The sequence below is a fragment of the Pan troglodytes genome, chromosome 10 (genome assembly GCF_028858775.2).
Source record: "Pan troglodytes isolate AG18354 chromosome 10, NHGRI_mPanTro3-v2.0_pri, whole genome shotgun sequence".
NCBI classification, from domain to species: Eukaryota; Metazoa; Chordata; class Mammalia; order Primates; family Hominidae; genus Pan; species Pan troglodytes.
This window is the reverse complement of record NC_072408.2, coordinates 49,634,801-49,656,411: the sequence shown is the minus strand read 5'-3', so window position 1 is coordinate 49,656,411 and position 21,611 is coordinate 49,634,801. Positions and strand designations below refer to the sequence as shown.

Here is a 21,611-nt window from a genome sequence, read left to right as displayed (position 1 = left end):
TTCCTGAATTTGAATGTTGGCCTGCCTTGCTAGATTGGGGAAGTTCTCCTCGATAGTATCCTGAAGAGTGTTTTCTAACTTGGATCCATTCTCCCCGTCACTTTCAGGAACACCAGTCAAACGTATATTTGGTCTTTTCACATAGTCCCATATTTCTTGGAGGCTTTGTTCATTTCTTTTCACTCTTTTTTCTGTATTCTTGTCTTCTCACTTTATTTCATTAATTTGATCTTCAATCACTGATATCCTTTCTTCCACTTGATCGAATCGGCTATTGAAGCTTGTGCATGAGTCTCGAAGTTCTTGTGCTGTGGGTTTCAGCTTCATCAGGTCATTTGAGGTCTTCTCTACACTGGTTATTCTAGTTAGCCATTCATCTAACCTTTTTTTTTCCCACAGTTTTTAGCCTCTTTGCGATGGGTTAGAAGATGCTCCTTTAGCTCAGAGAAGTTTGTTATTACCAACCTTCTGAAGCCTACTTCTGTCAACTTGTCAAACTCATTCTCCGTCTAGTTTTGTTCCCTTGCTGGCGAGGAGCTGCGATCCTTTGGAGGAGAAGAGGTGCTTGTTTTTTGGAATTTTCAGCTTTTCTGCTCTGGTTTCTCTCTCCATCTTTGTGGTTTTATCTACCTTTGGTCTTTGATGTTGGTGACCTACAGATGGGGATTTGGTGTGGATGTCCTTTTTGTTGATGTTGATGCTATTGCTTTCTCTTTGTTAGTTTTCCTTCCCACAGTCAGACCCCTCAGCTGCAGGTTTGTTGGAGTTTGCTGGAGGTCCACTCCAGAATCTGTTTGCCTGGGTATCACCAGCAAAGGCTGCAGAACAGCAAATATTGCTGCCTGATCCTTCCTCTGGAAGCTTCATCCCAGAGGGGCACCCACGTGTTTGAGGTATCTCTCAGCCCCTGATGGGAGGTGTTTCCCAGTCCAGCTACATGGGGGTCAGGGACCTGCTTGAGGAGGCAGTCTGTCTGTTCTTGGAGCTCAAATGCCATGCCGAGAGAACCATTGCTCTCTTTAGAGCCGTCAGACAGGGATGTTTAAGTCTGCAAAAGCTGTCTGCTGCGTTTTTTTCTGCCATGCCCTGCCTCCAGAGGTGGAATCTATAGAGGCAGTAGGCCCTGCTGAGCAGCGATGAGCTCTGCCCAACTTGTGCTTCCGGGCTTCTTTGCTTACACTGTGAGCTACTCAAGCCTCAGCAATGTTGGATGCCTCTCCCTGCATCAAGCTGCAGCGTCGCAGGTTGATCTTAGACTGTTGCGCTAGCAGTGAGCAAGGCTCCATTGGCATGGAACCCACTGAGCCGGGCACGAGAGGGTATTACCTGGTCTGCCAGTTGCTAAGACTGTGGGAAAAGTGCAGTATTTGGTCAGGAGTGTACCGTTTCTCCAGTTACAGTCTGTCATGGCTTCCCTTGGCTGGGAAAGGTAAATCCCCTGACCCCTTGCGCTTCCTGGGTGAGGTGACGCCCCACCTTGCTGCAGCTCGCCTTCCATGGGCTGCACCCACTGTCCAACCAGTCCCAATGAGATGAACCAGGTACCTCAGTTGGAAATGCAGAAATCACCCATCTTCTACATCGATCTTGCTGGGAGCTGCAGACCAGAGCTGTTCCTATTTGGCTCTCTTGGAAGCAACCTCAGGTATTTCTTTATTAGCAGTGTGAGAACAGACTAATACAGATTACTAAATCCAGAATCCAGAGAACACAAGATTATAAGTTCCTTGCGCTTGAGCATGTTCAGTGAGAGTGCTGCAGGGAGAAGGATGATGCATTCTGAGAGCCAACAGGACTGGACTGGAAACTGGAGGAAGAGAAAGAGCTAAGGAAGGAGAGGAGCAAGTTGGGGGTTGACATGGCTGCACATGGCATACCATCCTAGGTCCAGTCTAACTCCCAGTGGTCCTTACACAGATGGAACCCTTGTCTAATGCCATTTGGCAGACCCTACTACTAGTTTCATTATGGGACCAGGGTTGGAGAGGCTCAGAATTCATGGGCAGCAGGCCTCCACCATTTTCAGATTTAATCTGAATATATTGTCCTGTTGTGCCAGAGTGACTGTTTCTTCCTCTCTGTCCTCATTAAGCCCCTACAGATAAGGCTTGAAAGGATTTGGGAATTAAGGCTTCAGGGGTGATCATGTTGGGGAACTGGATGCTCTACTAGCATCAGTGCTGCTTTTCCTAAATGCACAGGGATGACCCTCCTGCCTACACCTCTCATCTGGATCTGTTGACTCAGGTAACAGGTACAATTGCAGTGCTTACACTAGCTGGGAGGGCAGCTGAGAAGCCTTCTCCAAGACCAAGCAAAATGGAGCTCCAGAAGGGACTCAGGTAGCAGCCACTTCACCCCTGCTTCCCTCACTGTCTCCAAGTGCACCACGTTCAAGATGCCCTTGAACTTCACCAGACCTGGAAACAAGAATCCCAATATAGAAAGGTAGTTTTTGAATCCAGGTCTGTTGTTCCAAAGCATATCTGTCAAATAATAAAAAAGACTATTTAAGCTAACTCAGACATTTTAATTAAGGCATTGCATGTTCCCTGGGCTGTAGGGAGGAGTTACATGACTAGAAATCATATGGAAACAGTGGACTGCATAACATCTGTGAGTCCCTCGTCACTTCCTCTCTTGCTGAAGACTAGACACTGTCCTATAGAGACACAGGAGGATGAATGTCCATTCTTCTGACTGGCCATGCCCTGGATCAGAACAAAAGCTGAGGCACAATAACAGTAAAACCAGAGGGCCGGGCGCGATGGCTCATGCCTATAATCCCAGCACTGTGGGAGGCCGAGGCAGGCGGATCATGAGGTCAGGAGATACAGACCATCCTGGCTAACATGGTGAAACCCCGTCTCTACTAAAAATACAAAAAAAAAAAAAAAAAAGAAAAAAGAAAAAAAATTAGCCAGGCATGGTGGCGGGCGCCTGTAGTCCCAGCTACTCTCTGAGGCAGAAGAATGGCATGAACGCGGGAGGCGGAGCTTACAGTGAGCTGAGATCTGGCCACTGCACTCCAGCCTGGGCGACAGAGTGAGACTCCATCTCAAAAAAAAAGAGTAAAACCAGAAAAGATATTTGGAGGGATGGGAGAAGATTCTGATATGATATTTTAAATATCTCCCAAGTGGCAAAGCTAGAGGGCTTCTGCCTCCTTTCAAGGCAACTGAAAGTAGTCTTGATAGAGAGGTGGACTATTTATTTTGTAAATTTAAATGGAAAACTAATCAGAAAAGTTAGAGTGGCTGGCAAGAGACATACCCAAATTCTTTGAGTTCCTTTATCTCCATCCTGGTCTGTGATTTTTAAATAAAGAGATGAAGGAAGAATGAAAATAAGCATGTTAGCAGATGTAACTCCTGTAAAATAAGACAAAAGAGAAAGTTTAGCATTGCTATTGTGAAAATTTCCCTGCAAACAGCTACTGTAGAATGACAAGCACAAAGTCATGAAGCCATACCTACGACTCCAAAAATATCCTTCATGGAGGGTATGAAGATCACCAACAAGTTGATAACAACCAAGAGTATGCAGGTAACCACGGTATGACGACATAAATTAAACTTTGTTTTCTTAGCCAGTTCAAATAAAGATGAACGAACCTGCAAGAAAAGAAAACAAAGATTCTGTAAGTGCCTACAGCATGCCAACATTGACATTTCTCCACAGAGTAACTGATTTATTGGTGCACAGGAATTCATGAAATGTTTTGTAATGCCTAGTGAATTTATAGATAGCTTAACAGTTTTGGAAGTACGGGGGCTTGACTTAAGAGGGAAAGTATTTTTATTTATGAGTAGTAGAGTTTTCTTGTTGGGGGGTGTAATTTCTGTCTTTGGTTTATCTAAGACTTGAATGTTCATTTCTGTTCTTTTTATATTCTCTCTTCATGTCTACTGAGATTTGAACATTCTATTGTCATTTCTTTGGAAAGAACAGGGTCAGATTAATTAGAATGGAGATTCACTGCATCAGAGGCTCCCTGACGCACTGAATGCCACTTGCTTTTCAAAGAGCCTGAACCGAGTCTTGGGATCTTTCCCAGATGCAGATTCAATAACCCAGGAAAGTTACCTGGGGCAGGCTTTCTCTGCAACGGGCTCCTGCAGGCAGAAGGAAAGCCGAGACCTCAGCTTTTCTCATATTGCACAGAGGCCCTTACTCACCGTGAAAAATAACACCGGCACTGTGAGGATCACAGCAACAATGACAGCCAGCCGCACTGTCAGGATGAGAATGTCATCTTTACTCTGATATTTGTGAAGGAGGTCGGACTGCACGTTGTCTAAAATGAGGGAAAAGCAAGAGGGTTTTAAAAGGAGACAAAGTATATAGCTGAATGACAGTTTTTCTGAAAAACAAAGAATCTGTAAACTAAAGGGCAAGAAAAGCAATGTTTCAAAATGTCTATTAAAACAATCAGGTTGGAAAGAAAAATCTCTATGTAAGACATGCTCCACTGTGCATACGCGACTTAGCAAAGAAATTTAAAGTAAACACTGGAAGAAGCTACACGGAGTGGGAATGCTTAATTTAGACTAAATTAAACCTAGGAGTACACTGGGCTTGAGAATGAAACATACAGTTGAAACGCGAAGCTGCTCTTAATCTAGACTTTCCCTCCACTCTTCAAACCACACCAAACTGCCACAGGCTTGCTCAGGGAGGGGGTGGGGTGGGGGGTGCTACAAGCCACCTTGGGGCTTGTTTCAAACTCTTCTCTTGTTAAGTCAACTTCAAGTGGCCAAGCAGCAGAGACACTAGTTGAAATTTCACCATCAGGAAATAATTCCACTCTTTCATGTATGTTGTTCTTGTAAAAAAAAAAAAAATTAGTTTATGTACTACTTTGTGTGTGTGTGTGTGTGTGTGTGTGTGTGTGTGTGTGTGTTGAGACAGGGTTTCGCTCTATCACCCGGGCTGGAATATGGTTGCCATAGTGCCATTTTGGCTCACTGCAACCTCTGCTTCATGGGCACAAGCAATCCTCCTGCCTCAGCCTCCTGAGTAGCTGGGACTACAGGCGTGTGCCACCATGCTTGGCTAATTTTTGTATATATATATATATTTTTTTGTAGAGATGGGGGTCTCATTATGTTGCCCAGGCTGGTCTCGAACTCCTGGGCTCAAGCTATCCACCTACCTTGGCCTCCCAAAATGCTGGGATCACAGGTGCAAGCCACCGTACCTGGCCTTATGTACTACTTTGAACTTTTTCTCAATCCAGAACTTCAGAAAGTGTTATTTCAAAGACTAACAAAGCTAGAATGGCAGTCACATAGAGTATGAAACTGCTCACTCTTTTGACAAGAGGTAATTTCCCCTCCTGTCTCCTGCAAGGGCCTCTCACTGCGCCAGTCTCAAGGTCCTCAGCATGGAATTCAAATGCTAATCTGTACCATAGAGCTTGGTCTCAGTTTCCAAAAAAGAACCATAAGTTATAATACAAATCTCACTAGTTCTAATTTCCTTAATTCAAAATAACTAACCACTTAAAAATAGCTAATCCTTTTTATTTAATCCAAGAGTAATAAAAGTGTTTAGTGTTCTATTCTATGTGAAAAATAATGCATTTACAAAGAAAAATTATAGCTTCAACAAGACAACAGTGAGACTTCAACTAACATTAAGTTCTCCGCCTCTCTCTCCCTGTACAACTCTGTATGCACCTTAGCAACACCATTTTTATGTAAAAATTAAATGTGGTATTTATGAATTCATTAGACAATGCCATTCTCTATTGCTAGTGAAAACAATAATAATATCTGTATAATCAGAGTAGCCTTTTTCTCCAGGCTGAATTAATAATTTTTAAATGTGTTTAATTTTGAGACATTTGTGTTTATGAAAAAAGTCCCAAAGAATTATTATTTAGTAGAGAAGATTGTGAAATACATACATATATATATATACACACACATATATACACATATATATAGACACACATATATATACACATATATATATTTAAATTAGGTCCCCAATTATAAAGATAATGAAAGATGTTAAATCAAGCTTCAGGATAATTTGAATAGGAGAGGATGAAGAAGCAGTAAAAGCTGGTAAACTGTTCATTCAGGGTCAGTAAAAGTTACATATGAAAACTTGTTCCCTTTTTCAGATTTCATTTTTAAAAATTTTCTATCATTCCTTTGGATCTTTGCAAGGCTCCGACTCCCAGTGAACAATTAGAAGTTTCATTTTTAATTAACTCAGAGTGTCATGAGTGTAGCACTCTGCTCTTTCTCACTTTCAGCATCTGTCTCTGTCTCTCCATTCTATTAATGGAATCTGACCCAATTTGCAGTGTCAATTAGGAAAGCCTTCTCTGATGTAGTTTTAAACCTTCCTCAGTAAAGGTAGCATGCTTCTAAAATGCAATTTCTTTTAAGGACACTGTTAGGAGAAAAAAATTATAAATATTGTTTTAGTAATTATTTTATTCGGCAGTCTGCATGAACATGAAAAGATCACCATTGCTTGAAGTCGAAGAAAAAACTAGAAAAACCAATGGATAGCTTTGTTGCTTTCTTTGCCTTTCATGTTAAAAGTTATTTCAACACTAATTTTTACTAATTTGTTTACAAATACTTATATTTATGTACCAGTAGAAATTACTTACCATAGAATGTCAAGTAGCCAAAAATGGCAGTCAAGAAGTACATAACAAACATGGCGAAAAAGGAGATGTTTGAAACCATCTGCATTTTTTTCTGTGATCGGCTAAAAACAAATAAATGTTAAAAATCAAAAATCATATGACTGAATTTAAGCGCCAGTGTTAACGTTGAAGAATACCAATTTAACTTTGCTTCTATCAGGTTAGGGAAGATCTGAACAGCTGAAATTACCCCTGGCAGTTATGCCAGTTGAAAATAACCTCTCTTATACTGAATTGGTATTGAGGGTGAGATCTGTGGAACTACACTCCCGTTAGCGTTCTTCCCCATTCTTTTAAAAGAATATCGAGTTCTCATCGGAAGGGCAGACAGCATTTTTTTAATATTTGTGCTTGATATTATCTCCACACTAGCTGGGCAAAGGAAAAAAGGCAGAAAAAAATCAATGCTGTTCTCCTAGCTCCAGAGATTAGTGGCAGAGCTGGAACTTGACCTCAGGTGTTCCGTCTCTAAAGCTGCTGTTTCAGGTTCTGATTTTCCCATTGGGTGGCCTCAGGGATGCACCTGAAAGTCTGTAGGTCTCCAGCGCACCAAGTGCCCAAGAGATCATAGCTGGAATGATGAAGGGCTCCATCTCTCAGGTCAAGTTCACTCTGGGGTTGGGATGACCCTCTAAGTTTCTTTAACTGCCCAAACAATTAATCTGCAACACTTGTATTCAATAAATAACAGACCACAGATAGTCATAACATTTGGTTATGTCGTAACAAGGAATCTAGGATGCCATAGAAGTATGGAAAACAAGAAAAACGGAGAAGTAGGCCCCGCACGGTGGCTCACGCCTATAATCCCAGCACTTTGGGAGGCTGAGGCAGGCAGATCACCTGAGCTCAGGAGTTCAAGACCAGCCTGGGCAACATGGTGAAACTCTGTGTCTACAGAAAATACAAAAGTTAGCTGGGCATGGGGGCATGTGCCTGTAGTTCCAGCTACCTGAGAGGCTGAGGTGGGAGGATTGCTTGACCCTGGGAAGTTGAGACTGCAATGAGCTGAGATCACACCATAGCACTACAGCCTGGGTGACAGAGGGAGACTCTGTCTCAAAAAAAAAAAAAAAAAAAAAAGTAAAGAAAAATTGAGAAGTATACGCTTGAGAAAATTAAAAACTAAAACTAAAAGCTGAACTATTAAAAGATGCCAAAGATATATGAGTGGATTCAATGCTAAATGACATCAACTTTGTTTCAAACTGGAAATAAATACTGATATTGTCTATCTTTTCTAAGTTTTTAAGATATGCTATTGTGACTATTTTTGTTTATGTTTGATAACCATAGGCTAAAAAGAGACATGAAGAAGTTTATAAGCAGGCCTTAATTTTCTCAAAACCAGCAATCAAAAATAAATCAATAAATCCATAGAATTTTCTTAATAGTTAAAAATGAACAGCAATATTCTCTTTTCCTAGTTTGTGGTCTTAACATTGATTTCTTATTGTCTGATTTACTAGCCTTTTCACCCAAACCCACAGGCAAATCAGAGACGATGTATTTAGCAGTTTACAGATAAATCTGAAGATTATCACCCACTTGCAAAATACGCATACGTAATGGAAAGCAACACAAATACTTAAACTTTCCTCGGTGATACAATATTTGAAAAACCAAATTAATGAAAAAGCCCACATGGTTGGCTACTTTTTATGTTTATGGCCCCCCAAAATACTGCAAGTTTCTGATTTTTCTTGCTTTCTTGTTTCTTAAAATACAATGCTTGTTTAAGAATGGCACAATGTGAGTAAATGTTGAAGCTGGGTGATGAATCCGCTGACGTTCATTAGACAAGTCCGTTTATTTTAATTGCATACTTGCCTATTAATAAGGGGATGTAAAACGATTAAGATAAAAAATTAAACAAATTTCTTACTCTTTAAGCTCACTGTAAATTGGCAGGACTGACGGGTGGCAAACAAATGCAAATGCAATGGTGGGTAAAGCATACACGGTCTATTTGAGAGAAAAGAACAGACATTAGGAAAAACACTTTTACCATAAAAATGACATAGCTCCAGTATTTCTGAGCTGTCTTTTTTATCTGACAGCTCTTCAGAATCCCTGGATTATTCGGTTATTAGAAAGGTTTTGATCTCTAAAATAGAAGCAGCTTTTCTAAGACAGCTTATCTAGCTCGAGCCATTAGCCACTTGTCACAGAGGGACTTCGGATTTGGCTCACCTATGGTGTATTTTATATAATCCAGGTATACAACACCCCCTGTTTATACAGCATGAGCCAGTTACATGGCACTCTTCCTAGGATAGCTCGCTGGGTCCCCACAGCAATCCCAAGCAGTAGTCAGACTGTGGCTGTTCTCCTGGCTCCCTCCAACAGGTCAGGCGACTGGCCCAGCACTCCCACCTCTAGTTTACTGCTCTTCGCTCTACATCAGGTGCATGGAATCGGACTTAAAAGATACCCTCTGAAAAGAAAATCTGTTCCATATTGCACTACTTTGGCTATATCCTTACAATCAGAGAGAAAGAGAAAGATCGCGATCTATTTAGTTTTCTTAGATAAGGCTCTTTGAAACTCTCACACTCAATCTAACTTCCTATGCAAAAAGAAGTGAAAACTAACCTATCTTATGCCCTAACTCTGCTGATGCACTATGCCAGGCACATTCTAACAAAACCTTGTAAGATACAGAATAGAATCCTTATTTTTACTCAAGGGGTTGGGTGACTTGCCTGAGGATTCAAATCCAAGCCTGACTGACTCCATAATCCTCTGTTTCCCATTGTATCAACAATATTTTAATAGTATGAGAGTTTTTTAAGTGCCAGTTTGTGGTGGCATCTATATTTCAACTGTGCAACCTGAGGAAGTCTGCAGTATTCCTTTCTGTCATCGCCAGAAGAAGGGACCTAAGGATGTTGTTAGTCTGTTTTTGAAGTATCACCTAGCACTCTACACAGAAAAAGCTGAGACAATTATCCAGAATGGGATTTTCACAGAGAATGCTTAATGGTAACAGAGAGTGTAAAATATAATATTTGTATGTTTCTCAAGGATCTCTACATAGATGAGTAATCTGGAAGCAATGGTATCATGTGTTCTTTTGAGAACTAATACGTTCAAACCAGTGCAATTACAAGCATGAGAAATAGAATGTCCTTAATAAAAATGCTTGTTTCATCTGCAAAGGATCAGGAAACTTACCTTTGAATTGAAGGTAACATATTTTGGCGTACACGTGTCAGCATTTGTTGAATTAGCACTTATTGTTGAATTTAGCTCTGGAACAATGCAGGGAATTTGAAATTTCTTGTAAATAACCTGGTATTAAGAAGTATAGTAGAAGCAATATGGACTTTAGTAAAGCCAAACAATGAATAATTATTACATGCCATTGTACTATCACAAAACCAAACCAACCATTTCAATCAGCACTTACCACTATTAGGAAAAAAACCATACAGCTCAAGGAAAATCCACTAGTATAGCCAAGATACCCTTTAAAAAAAAGTAAAAAATAAATTATTTCATTTTTTTCCATTTTTAAAAATTTTGGAGCTACCCATCATAAACTGTTATTATTTCAAAATTCATCACCTCACTTATTTCAGTGCTTTATTTGAAGCATATTTTAGAGATCCAATAATAAACATACATGCCCAAGTGAATACAAGATTTATTATTTGACAGTGCTACTTTATTTGGCAAAAAAATGGGGCTCTGAATAGAAACATTATATTACGTGTTTTGATTCCAACTCTCCCTGGCACACTAGAGAACACAGATTCCCAGAATCCAGCAGAAAAGAGCCTTCCAATTTTTGCTGTAAGTCTGTGTTGGTGGACTCTGATGGAGTCCTATGGGCAAACCCATTTACTCCTTGATCCCCTCAATAGCTCTTTATTATGCACTTATTGTGTGCATACTGAATGTCAGTTATAATACTTTTCTCCCCAGATGACAGAGAGTAGACGAAGTGAATTTCTAGTGGTAAATTGAGTATCTGGGGCTCTTTAGTAGCTCCCCTTAGAATGCCTGGGAGATCTCCAATTGCTACCATGACCTCCAGAAAGGTAGAGTTAAGTAGCCTCTTGGGACTGCATTATTTTCAACCCAGGGGAAGAGCTTTTCTCTACTTAACTGAAAAGAGCTACCTCTATAGGTACAGAAAACACAGAGGCAGAAACCAGAAAATTAAGTAGTTAAAAAAATCTATTTATAAACCTCACAGAACAACTACAGAGCTGTTTTGTTTTGTATCCAAAACAAAACAAAAAACTGAGGCTCATAATTATTGTTTGGAGAGCTTTTATCCAAACTTCTGTTTGAATTAGCCCAGAATTAAAGTAAATACATTTTACAGGTTTTTGACTAGATGGCAGTCTGGCCACATTATTCAATGTATGAAATTCCCTTAACATCAGGCATCCTTGTCTCCAAATACAAGCATAAAAACAAGTAGTAGATCAAAGCCAAATGGATATGACTTGGAGATTATCCACCATTTCTGACTTTTGATTTCTCTCTCCCACTTCGAAGAGAAATAATTGAGGCTGGTCAGACTCTCTAAATTTATAATACTTGTGGGTATAAATCTAGGCAGCTTTCTGTCTCCATATTAGATTTGAAAATGTATTTACCTAAATAATGAGGGTATTTAAGACTTTGTATGAAGAGAATTCCATTTTCTGGACTTTTCTTAGAGTAGCATATAAGTTGTACTACTGAAAATAGCCCTGTCTGTCCTGGCCCCAGGACCTCCCTTCTCCCCTCCACAGCTCAGTAGACGGATTGTTTAGGAGGTCACATACTGACTGTTATTTTTATCCCATATTAAAGTTGGGACCGATTAATACTTGCAATTTATCATGCGCTTAATCTTTGAGTGCATGCAGAGGGGAAGCAGAGGGCAACGCTGTCCATTTTTATTCAGTTTCTGATTCACTTGGGCACTGCAGAATATGATAAAAGCAAAATCTGTCCTTACCTAAGTTCTTCAAGAGACACAGAGGGAGAATTATGCCAAAGGTGACTATCACCACCAGAACGCGGCCATCCACGTACCAGGCTCTGAAAGGCATTTAAGTGATTAGGTTATATTTTTTTAGAAAGTGACTTTTTTCCCCTCCAATGTAAAATTTCATGATATCATGATATATATTTTTATTAATTTTTACTATATGCATTAATTTTTAAAATCATTATTCAGGTCTTATCCAAACACTTTAACCCAGCCACTACTTATATACTACAGCTTCACTCCTCTGTAATGGAAGAGGGAATATTGGTTTTTTTTTTTCCCATTGGCTAAATGTGGCATTCTTTTGAATTATTTACATGGTTTCAAAGCTGAATGCATACATTTCATTCTGTCAGATTACAACTTGTCCTATCAATTATTTAAAGAGAAAGCTCCTTTTTGTTTTGCTGGGCTAGTATCAGTGAGAAACAAGTCACTACAGGTAGACATTTCTCTCTCCCTGATCCCTTGGATTTGACCTTGAATCCTGAGAACACTAGAGACTCTGGCTTCTACGATTCTCCCTTGAAAGAAAACAGAGAAACTAAGACTGACAAGAACTGTTAAACAAGAGGGAGTCAAAACACAATTGTGCCAAATGTAGCTGCAACATTTTCCAGGGTTATCTACATCTTCAATGAGGTTGGCTCATGTAAATTTTGCCCCCAAAATGCTATGTCCCTTCTTTAAGTAAGAGGCTAGGGTCTTAATTTTTGTTGCATGTTCCACTTTTGTGTTAAAAATACTGCATATCTGTTCTATTTCACAGAAACTAGATATAGATTTCAGGCTCTGGGGAAAATGCAGTATCTACCGCTCATAGCATGACAGACAAATCTACTTTTCAAATGTGCATATGCAAATGGCTCTCCTGCTTTTTTCCTTTATATAGCCCCAAAGAAATTTATTGTTGAAACAACAAACAAACAAAACGCAGCCTAGGAAAAACTTTCTGCAATATTCACAAAGCAAGAATTTTGATTGGCCCATATTTAAATTAAAAACATTTTAGTTATATCATAAAGAAATGGTCTATAACTTACGAAAATGTCTCTTCCTTTCCCATTAGAAACTTTATGGCAGAGGGTAGTTCGTTTTTTACGATGAAGAGGTAGCTCAGCATTGCTGAAGGAAAATGAGAACATTTTTAGAAAGAAGATACGAAGGCTTATGTTGCAAGCTACATAAAAAGTTATCAGCCCGTTCTTAGACCAACCGTCAGTAAGACACAAAGGCAACTTCAGCTACTCTAGCAGGATTTGTGGCTTTAAATAAGTGACTGCTGTCTCTGCTTTACTTTCCCTGTGCCATTTTAGCAATGAGGATGATAACTGCTTGAATTATGTTAAAATTCATGTGGCCGCTCAGCCACCAGAATTAGTTTCAAGTTATGTAAAGAAAAGCATGTTCTTTTTACCTCCAGTGTTCTGTAGAGAGGTGGCTCCAAAGATTACGAACTTCCCTGTGGTGCCAAAGACTTGTTCCCCCAGCTTTTCATACACCATGCAGCCTATTTAAAAATCAAATTTGAGAACACAAGAAATGACAGGGTTCAGAAAGTTAAAATAGTCAAGATTTTGTCATTCTATTGACTGTTCCCCAAGTTACTATGTGCCTTTCTCAAACTCACACAAATAGTCATTTTGGCCTTCAGGGGTTAAGGTATCCTCATTACAAAACAAACTCTTGACATTTTAAAATGTGAGATGCAACCATCATTTCTCCTTTTTCAAGTTGGCTACCAGAGCATTACAATTAACCTATTAGGTCATAAGGCTTATTTTTAACTACCTCTATCTTACAAAGGGGAAATTCCTTCTGTGATCTTTTTCTTCAGGTCTGGTATATACCATTAAAATACATATTTGATTCAAAAAGATCCTAATAGTTGAAACAAAAAGATTCCTTTTGAATTAACGACCTGAACTGATTAGGCAAACAAGGAATTATCTTAATAACATCCCATCAATGCCTCCACGTTCTAAATGTAATAACAAGCTTAGAAACATTTTAATAGCCACGACATACAAAACCTAATTATTCATAAAATGTAGTTCAAATACATGCAACTCACAAAAGAGAGCAGAAGACTAATCTGTCAAAAGCATAATTTGTCTGTAGCAAAATTTGAAAGTGTTCGACTAGCTCATCTCAATAAATACTGAAACTCTAAAGCATTCACTTTTTAAAAAGTGTTTATATTTCTTTATAACTGTTCAGTTCATGTTTTCAAAAGGTTCACGGAGAGCAATATGGGACAGGCTATAATTAAACCTTTGTTTAATCTCTCATAAGACTGGTGTTTAAACTAGACAATGGTTAGCTCCTCAATTTATTATAAAATGTTCCAGTTAAATGGAGTCATGTATATACAGTAATAGTTGGCCAACGTGGTTTTAGTTAATGTAAAAGTCAAAGAATTACAAACATAATCCAGTGTCCCAGAAATAGAAAATAAACACTTCAGGTATTACACTGCCCAGAGTACTTGAAGTCTCTTCATAGCTTGCTCACTCCCACATTGCCTCAGGAGTAACACTTTCTCCTTGGAATACGCACAAGAGAATGAAAGGTCTGTTTACTTTTAAAACCTTGGAAGTTACAATATAAAAACATGGGATCTTTGTTCTGGATTTATAAAGACCTAAGGAAAAACAAGCTTTTAAAATGAAGTCATTTTAAACCAGAAAAACAGGTATAATTGAGGGTTCACTTTAAGTGACAACATTATTTTCTCATTGTCCATGACAATTTAATTTATATTTTGCTGCAACTGTTTCTCTAGATAAATACTACTATAGGTCTTCCAATCACTCTAGGTCAAAATAGTCTTTCTTTTTAATAATCAAATTGCTGTACAGAGAGAACATCATTGTTCCACAATGCCACCATAAAAATAATTCACCCTGGTTTTAAGAAAATCAAACATGTCCTCAGCTTACCTGTTTCTTTTGAACAGATCAATAGGAGGTTTATTGAATATATAGACAGCAATGTCACTGAAGTCAAAAGTACCCTAAAGCAAAGAAAATAAATCTTATTGTAATATCTAGAAAAGAATATATTCTGGCATTACAGTTTAGAAGGGCAAAGGTTTATTTGTATGGTTAACACTATTTGTTAATAGTATCCAAATTTTGGAACCTATTAGTCATCCCTGCTTTAAAATCCTCAACAAAAATGTCCTACCAAATAAAGAAGTGCTCATTAGAATCTGAGTAACAGTTCAAATCCTTTATGTAATTCGAAGCCCAAATAGCTCTCTGGGAGCATTTCGGTTGAGATGACTTTAAAACAACATTATGAAAGAAGGCTTTTGTAGTCTATGTTGCACTCTCTGTTACATCCGGGTGAGAAAGTGTGAGAATGGGGTGGGAGGGGCGGAGGGAAGGCTGGCAGTGACCTTAGGAGAATGACCACCTGACTTTGGGCAACTTGCTTAACATTTCCATCTCTGGATTCCTTGCCCATAATATAAAGATACAAGCCAAATGATGTCTAGGGTTCTTTTCATCTATTACTTCATGGCTATTTTAAAATCTATATATTGGGCTACTAATGTAATTCACTTTTTTTGCACCTGGTTCCTCTTAGATGAATAAGCACCACTTGCTAACCAGTGGGAAAATTTGACAATCAAGTATAATGAAAAGACTTTTTTGAATGATGAACTCATGTTTTTGTTTTAGTACATCTGGGTCATTATCACACCCTTCTCAAGAAAAAGTGCAGTTAAAATGATGTGGGAGATTATATAGATGATTTCTGAAACATTTGGTTAAAACAGACATGATAATTGAAAATAAAGCCTATTTATTAAAAAAGAAGAAAAAAAATCCAGTCCCCAGATGAAACCGCTCACTTCCTGATGTGGGAAAATATATCCCTAGAACAATACATTACTGCAATTGACTCTACGTTTGAGTCATTAAAGGCAATTATTTTTCCACCAAGTGCTGTTGAGAGGCACTTGGCACATCATGCCGTTCGCTCTGCGTGGGCTGCTTCCTTCTGGCCCTTCCCCCTCCCAGCACACCTGTTGAAGGCTGCTCTAGGCCCCAGCTCAGATGCCAGCTCCTCAGTTGCCTTCCCTGGCCCCAGGCAGAATGACTGCTCCTCAGCTGTCTATGATCCTACAGTGTTTTGTTTCTCCTGCATACGGGGCAACCATGAGGAGATAAACCAGGAGTACAGAATGGTCAACAGCAGAACAGATGAACTGCCAGAAACTGGCCAGCAAACAAAAGAGGGGCAGAGCTCAGCAGAGGCAAAACAAACACTAGGAGAAAGAACAGAAGACCTAACACTTTGGGTAAAGGCCCAACTGATCTGCCAATAAACAGGAATTTAGGTTAAGATATGATTGGTAAGGAAGTACATTCAGATCTATACTTATTTCCCTAAAATCCTTGAGTGAGGAGGCTGATTGATATGGTTTGGCTGTGTCCCCACCCAAATCTCACCTTGAATTGTAACTCCCATAATTTCCACGTGTTTTGGGAGGGACCCGGTGGGAGATAATTGAATCATGGGGGCAGTTCTCTCATACTGTTCTTGTGGTAGTGAATAAGTCTCATAAGATCTGATGGTTTTTTTATAAGGGGAAACCCCTTTCACTTGTCTCTCAATTCTCTCTTGTCTGCGGGCAAGTAAGATGTGTTGTTAGCCTTCCGCCATAATTGTGAGGCCTCCCCAGCCACGTGGAACTGTGAGTCTGTTAAACCTCTTTTTCTTTATAAATTACCCAGTCTCAGGAATGTCTTTATCAGGAGCATGAAAATGGACTAATACACTGATTAAGAGGGTAGGTCTCTTATCTCCTCAGGTTGAGGGATGTGAGAAATGGACAGCAAGCATTTATTAGCCAACCCAGTAGTTCTGAGATACGTAATGGAACAGGATTTGATATGCTCTGCCACAGAATAAGATATGGGACCTAATTGTGGCATGATTTTTTTTCCCGTCAAGTAAGATAAGCAATATTTATGTCAAAGAAGCAAGCTTTCGGTTTCTTGCAGAGTTCACTTGTTTTGAGGGACACAATGCTAAGTAGCTACGTCTACACGAACATGTGACAGGCCCTAGAGGATTTCCGTGTGGCACAGAAGAGCACAGGCTTCCTAGTAGAGTAAAATGAGTGACATCTTAGGATGAGCCAGATGCTATTCTGGAATGACTATGTGCCCTGTTGGGTCTACTCTGCTAGGACCAAAGGGATTTTCCCATGGGCCCAAGGCTAATGTATAAAGAGTATGACCTTGTAGGAACTATCTATGTGCCTAGCAGGAGGGGATAATTATGAATATCTACACAATTATTTACAAAGGGCCCTAACCCTGGAGAACTCGGTATTTATTAGCAAAAGAAACATTCTAAGGAAACATTTGCTGTGTTCCCTCAGTCAGTAGCCTCTGCAACCACGTGGTTCTTGCACATGGTTGTGTCTTAACACAATCTATGTGTTGAATCTCTTTGCAGATGATGCTCAGTGGCATCTGGCCCTTTGAGCATCATAAACTGCTATCCCCCCTTTTCAAGCAGGAGAAAAGTATTGATTAGGGAAGATTTTAGTAGTGTTCACTTATCTTCTTCCCCCCACTTAAACACAACAGAATGAGGTGCTCCCACAGTGGTGAAAACAACCCCCTCCCATGTTTAAGAGACGTAACATTGCACCCCAGAGTACTTAGAGTCTGATAGTTTTTGCCTTTAACTGTCTGATCTGCAAAGGCTCTCTTCTTAGTCCTTTCCCAAATGTAGATCTTCTCTTCCAAGACTGAAAATTAATATAAAGCAAAACCCCCTTTTCTATCAGATCACTAAGAGGCAAACTGTAAAAGTAAAATTCTAAGAATACTTTAGCCTATACAAGAATCTGGCATTAATAGGATTAAAATTTAGAAAAGTATACCTCCTTGTTCAGATTCTTAGAAAGAAGGAATATGTTGTCTAATTGACTCTAATAGAACCTAGAAAGTGTTAGAAAAATCAAATCATAAATGTCTTGAGACACAGAAACCATGACATCTAAGAGAAAGAAGAAAGAGGAATAACTGGAGAGAAGGTATTGACTTGTTTGAACACTTTTATTTAGAGCATGATTATGCCCCTAATTGTCCGGGTAGATATTTGTACATATAATTATGGTTTCCTGGAAGAGAAACACATGCTGGGATTCCTGTGTTAACACAGAGGAACACAAGTGATTCCTTTTTAAAATTTCATCTGGATATAATTTAAGCTTCAACATTGTTAACCACCGACCACAAGTATTAATATGGCTGGGACAAAAACTGGTTGCTAAAAAAGGCGTACTTACATGGGGACTACAGATCAGCAATTGATAATAGGGCTGCCAAGGTGTTGATATTTCAGACTTATGTTCATCTTTGAGGAGGAGATCTAGAGCATGTAATTGTACATGGGTCATGGGGAAGGGGTGGCAAGAGAGTTAGAATTGTGAATAATGTGGTCAGGAGCCTTCAAGAGTCTTTGAGTCAGCAACATTATGAAAGATGTGGTTCAGGACATTCTAGTAAATTTTGGAGTCTCCTGAGAAGAAACTTAGAATTCTAGACTCCTGAAGCAGGGAGAGACTTTCAGAGAGAACCTAGTCCAGCACAGCATGTTTACCCAGGACAGGAAACCTCTATGCTCCATGCCAACACACAGGCATCCAGGTCTGCAAAGTGTCTTTTAAAAGGGGACATATTATGCAACCCATTCTGTTTCTGAAAAGTTCTGTGCTTGGAACTGAGGCTCAGCTGAAATCACTGTCACTACTTCTATCCTTGGGTCCTCATTTTACCTTCTGGACCTATTTGTATCTACTTGAAATCTAACACCTCTCGTACCTAACAGTCCTGAGGGTGCTCATTTTAAGATTGTGCTCTTTAACTCAAACATCTTTAATTCTTTGAACTGTTCATCTTGTGATGAAGTGTTTGGGCTGTTTACATCTCAGTCATGGTCCAGTTCCTCAACCATCCTTTTTAAAGGCTGTGTGCTGAGATGAACACAATGCTATAACATCAGATTTGGTCCAAACAGCGCAAAACATGATAGGATTTTTAATTTCTCTGAGTCAGACATCTTTCTTCTTTCAAGGTAATCTATTTTGGAATTCATTTTTATGGCAACCACACACTTTTCATTCTTTTTGAGCTTCTGGTGTGAATGCTACTAGGCTGTCTTCCTGATTCTATCTTGTGTACTTTTTTTGTCTGTTTTTGAAGCTAAGTGCCAGTCCTATATTTGTTTACATTACATTTTATCTTTCAAGTCTCATGATCTCTTCTTAAATTGTTGATCCTTTTTACTTATATATCAACCACTGCATCTAACTTCATATCTTAAGTGTACCTTCATCCAAGTCACTGGCATCAACTTTGAATAGAGCAAGACCATCTGGAAATGGCCCATTGTCCAGCCAATTGCTTGAAGCCTGGAAGTCGACCTTATCTCTCACCCATTCCCTCATCCTTTACATCTAGTTCATTGGCAAGTGCCCTATCATTTCTATCTCCAAAATTTATCCCAAATCCATAGGCATTTTGTTCCCATCTCCACTCTAGTGTGAGCCATCATCTTTAATTTCTGGATAACTGTGATCATCTTTACTTGTCTCCTCACATCCGTCTTCCACCCAGCAGCCAGAGTAATCTTTTTATTTTATTGCTTTATTATGTGTCTCCATCACTAGACTGTAAGACAGACCATGACAGTTTAATTCAACTATTTACCTATTTACATTCAACATCAAACACACACATAACAGAGTCTTTGCTGAGAATCAGTGAATTTAGAAACATTAGAACCTCATTGGCAAGTTATGTGAGACTATGCCAAATATCTTAACTAAAGTCAAGACTCCCTCTATGAAGATAGTCCCGTGATCTACTTAGCTCACCGTATCTCAAAAGATGATATTAGTGACTATTTAGAAAAACTTTGTTGTTTTCTACAGAGCAATCTTTTCTGCAGTCATTGCACATAAACAAGCTGTTTAATAATTTTCTCTACACTATTTCTTGGCATCTACTTTTTGCCATTTTTGAAAGTTGGGATTAAGTTAGCCTATTTCTAATCCTCTGGGGATACTCTTGCTTTCCATGATTTTTAAAAAGATTTCTGATAGTATCTTAGACAAAGTGGCATGAGCAAAAAAAGAAAAAAAGAAAAAGATTTCTCACAGTGGTCCTAGATATATTTACTCTTTTTGCTGCAAGAAAATTTTGACTCATCTTTTAAACAACGAACATCTAAACATCTATTTAAAAAATGTTATTTGTCAATGTTTTGAATCATATTAACAGAATTGTAATTATTTGGTCTTCCATAATTTACCCAAACATTATATGAATAATGTTGTTATTATTTTCATATTTAAAAGTACCATATGCTAATAAAGTGGAAAGCTGTGACAACAAATAAAACCAAAACATTTAATGTGATTGAAATGTTCTATACCATGATTGTGGTGGTGATTTCACAACTGTATTTGGGTAAATTTAACAAACCTCACCCTTTAAATTGGAGAATTTTATTGTATATAAAGTATACCCCAAAACAAACAAACAAAAAAACAACCAACAAACAAAAACCAACCTCAGGACACTTTAAGGGAGATAAGACTATATTTTAAAAGCCTAGCTACACAGCAACAAATCATATGACATCCTCCCAACACAGCACCAGAACCTTTGGTAGGGGTGGAGGTAAAGCAGCCGTCACTGCATCAGATCCAAAAATAGCTCAGATGGGGGTGTTTGGGGCTGCCTTGTAGCTGAGTGCTTTCAACTCCTCCAGGACCCATTCCTCCCAAAAAAAGAGAGAACCATTACCAGCCCTCCCTAGCATGACTCTCCCTTGCAAAGTTGAAAGCAGCTATTCTCAAACTTTAACGTGTGTGCAAATTAGGATCTTGTTAAAATGGATGGGTCGGGACCTGAGATTCAGCATTTCTAACAAGTTGCCAGATGCTGCTGCTGCTACTGGTCCACTGACCTCCCTGGAAGCAGCGAGACTGAAAGCCCTAAGCTCTGGCCCTGTGGTGTATACATTCCATTTCTTTCTGTTTCTCACTACACTGTGCTGTGCATCACCCGCCACACTGTCTGTGGTGAGGTGCTGTGCCAACACTGCAGCTCATTTACCTGTAAACACAGACCCCACGGCTACCCAAGTAAGGTGACAGTGAAGAAAAGCACTTACAGCTGAATCATTCTCATTGCTGTGGGATGCTGACTAGCTTCCAGTGTGAAAAGTAAGGTCTCATCTACTTCCTTTGGTTGACTTCCTCAAGCATTACTTTTTTTTTTCTTGAGACAGAGTCTTGCTCTGTCACCCAGGCTGGAGTGCAGTGGCGCAATCTTGGCTCACTGCAACCTCTGCCTCCCAGGTTCAAGTGATTCTCCTGCCTCTCCTGAGTAGCTGGGATTACAGGTGCATGCCACCGCACCCAGCTAATTTTTGTATTTTTTAGTAGAGACGGGTTTCACCATATTGGCCAGGCTGATCTCAAACTCCTGACCTCAGGTGATCTGCCCACCTCAAGCATTATTTACTTCAGCAGGACATATATTTAAATACTATTTTCAACCTCCCCTCCCCCATATTTCACTCCTTCCAAAAGGGATCGGAGGCTTACTAAACTATGTAATTCTTCCTCTTCTAGATCCAGTTAGAAGTATAAAACTTTTACTATCCTCAATTAAACAAGCAGGCTAGTACATATAAAAACTCCTTGAGCTGGGGTAAAAGTGGTCTTTATTACTAGTCCTCCTTTGATCTATCACTGTCTCCTAATAACCCACAGCCCTCACTCCAAAACTTACAGACATACTGCTTGTTGAGGCAGAGTATTTACAAGAAAAATTTAAAATCCAGGACAAGGAACTTAGACAAACCATAGGAAATGCATCGGTTTGGGCTAGCCTATCTTTC

The 21,611-nt window shown here is 39.3% G+C and overlaps 1 protein-coding gene across 23 annotated transcripts in view; it reads right to left on the bottom strand.

Annotated features, from left to right (window-relative positions):
* The window catches only part of SLC38A1 (solute carrier family 38 member 1), an 87,018-nt gene that overhangs the window by 11,397 nt on the left and 54,010 nt on the right, over positions 1 to 21,611 (bottom strand). For 8 of the 23 annotated variants that reach the window (XM_063785718.1, XM_063785719.1, XM_016923572.4 and 5 more), the window contains 11 exons: positions 14,609 to 14,682; positions 13,084 to 13,176; positions 12,710 to 12,791; positions 11,634 to 11,716; positions 10,086 to 10,144; positions 9,851 to 9,967; positions 8,559 to 8,638; positions 6,635 to 6,735; positions 4,179 to 4,297; positions 3,473 to 3,614; positions 3,274 to 3,371 (listed from right to left, as the gene is read on the bottom strand). In XM_063785718.1, coding sequence (XP_063641788.1) covers positions 3,274 to 3,371; positions 3,473 to 3,614; positions 4,179 to 4,297; positions 6,635 to 6,735; positions 8,559 to 8,638; positions 9,851 to 9,967; positions 10,086 to 10,144; positions 11,634 to 11,716; positions 12,710 to 12,791; positions 13,084 to 13,176; positions 14,609 to 14,682 — 1,048 coding nt within the window. Of the gene's footprint in view, positions 1 to 185; positions 1,826 to 2,273; positions 2,487 to 3,273; positions 3,372 to 3,472; positions 3,615 to 4,178; positions 4,298 to 6,634; positions 6,736 to 8,558; positions 8,639 to 9,850; positions 9,968 to 10,085; positions 10,145 to 11,633; positions 11,717 to 12,709; positions 12,792 to 13,083; positions 13,177 to 14,608; positions 14,683 to 21,611 lie in introns of those variants that run through there. The other 15 variants (XR_010148030.1, XR_001708019.3, XR_010148031.1 and 12 more) reach the window with 5 other exon arrangements.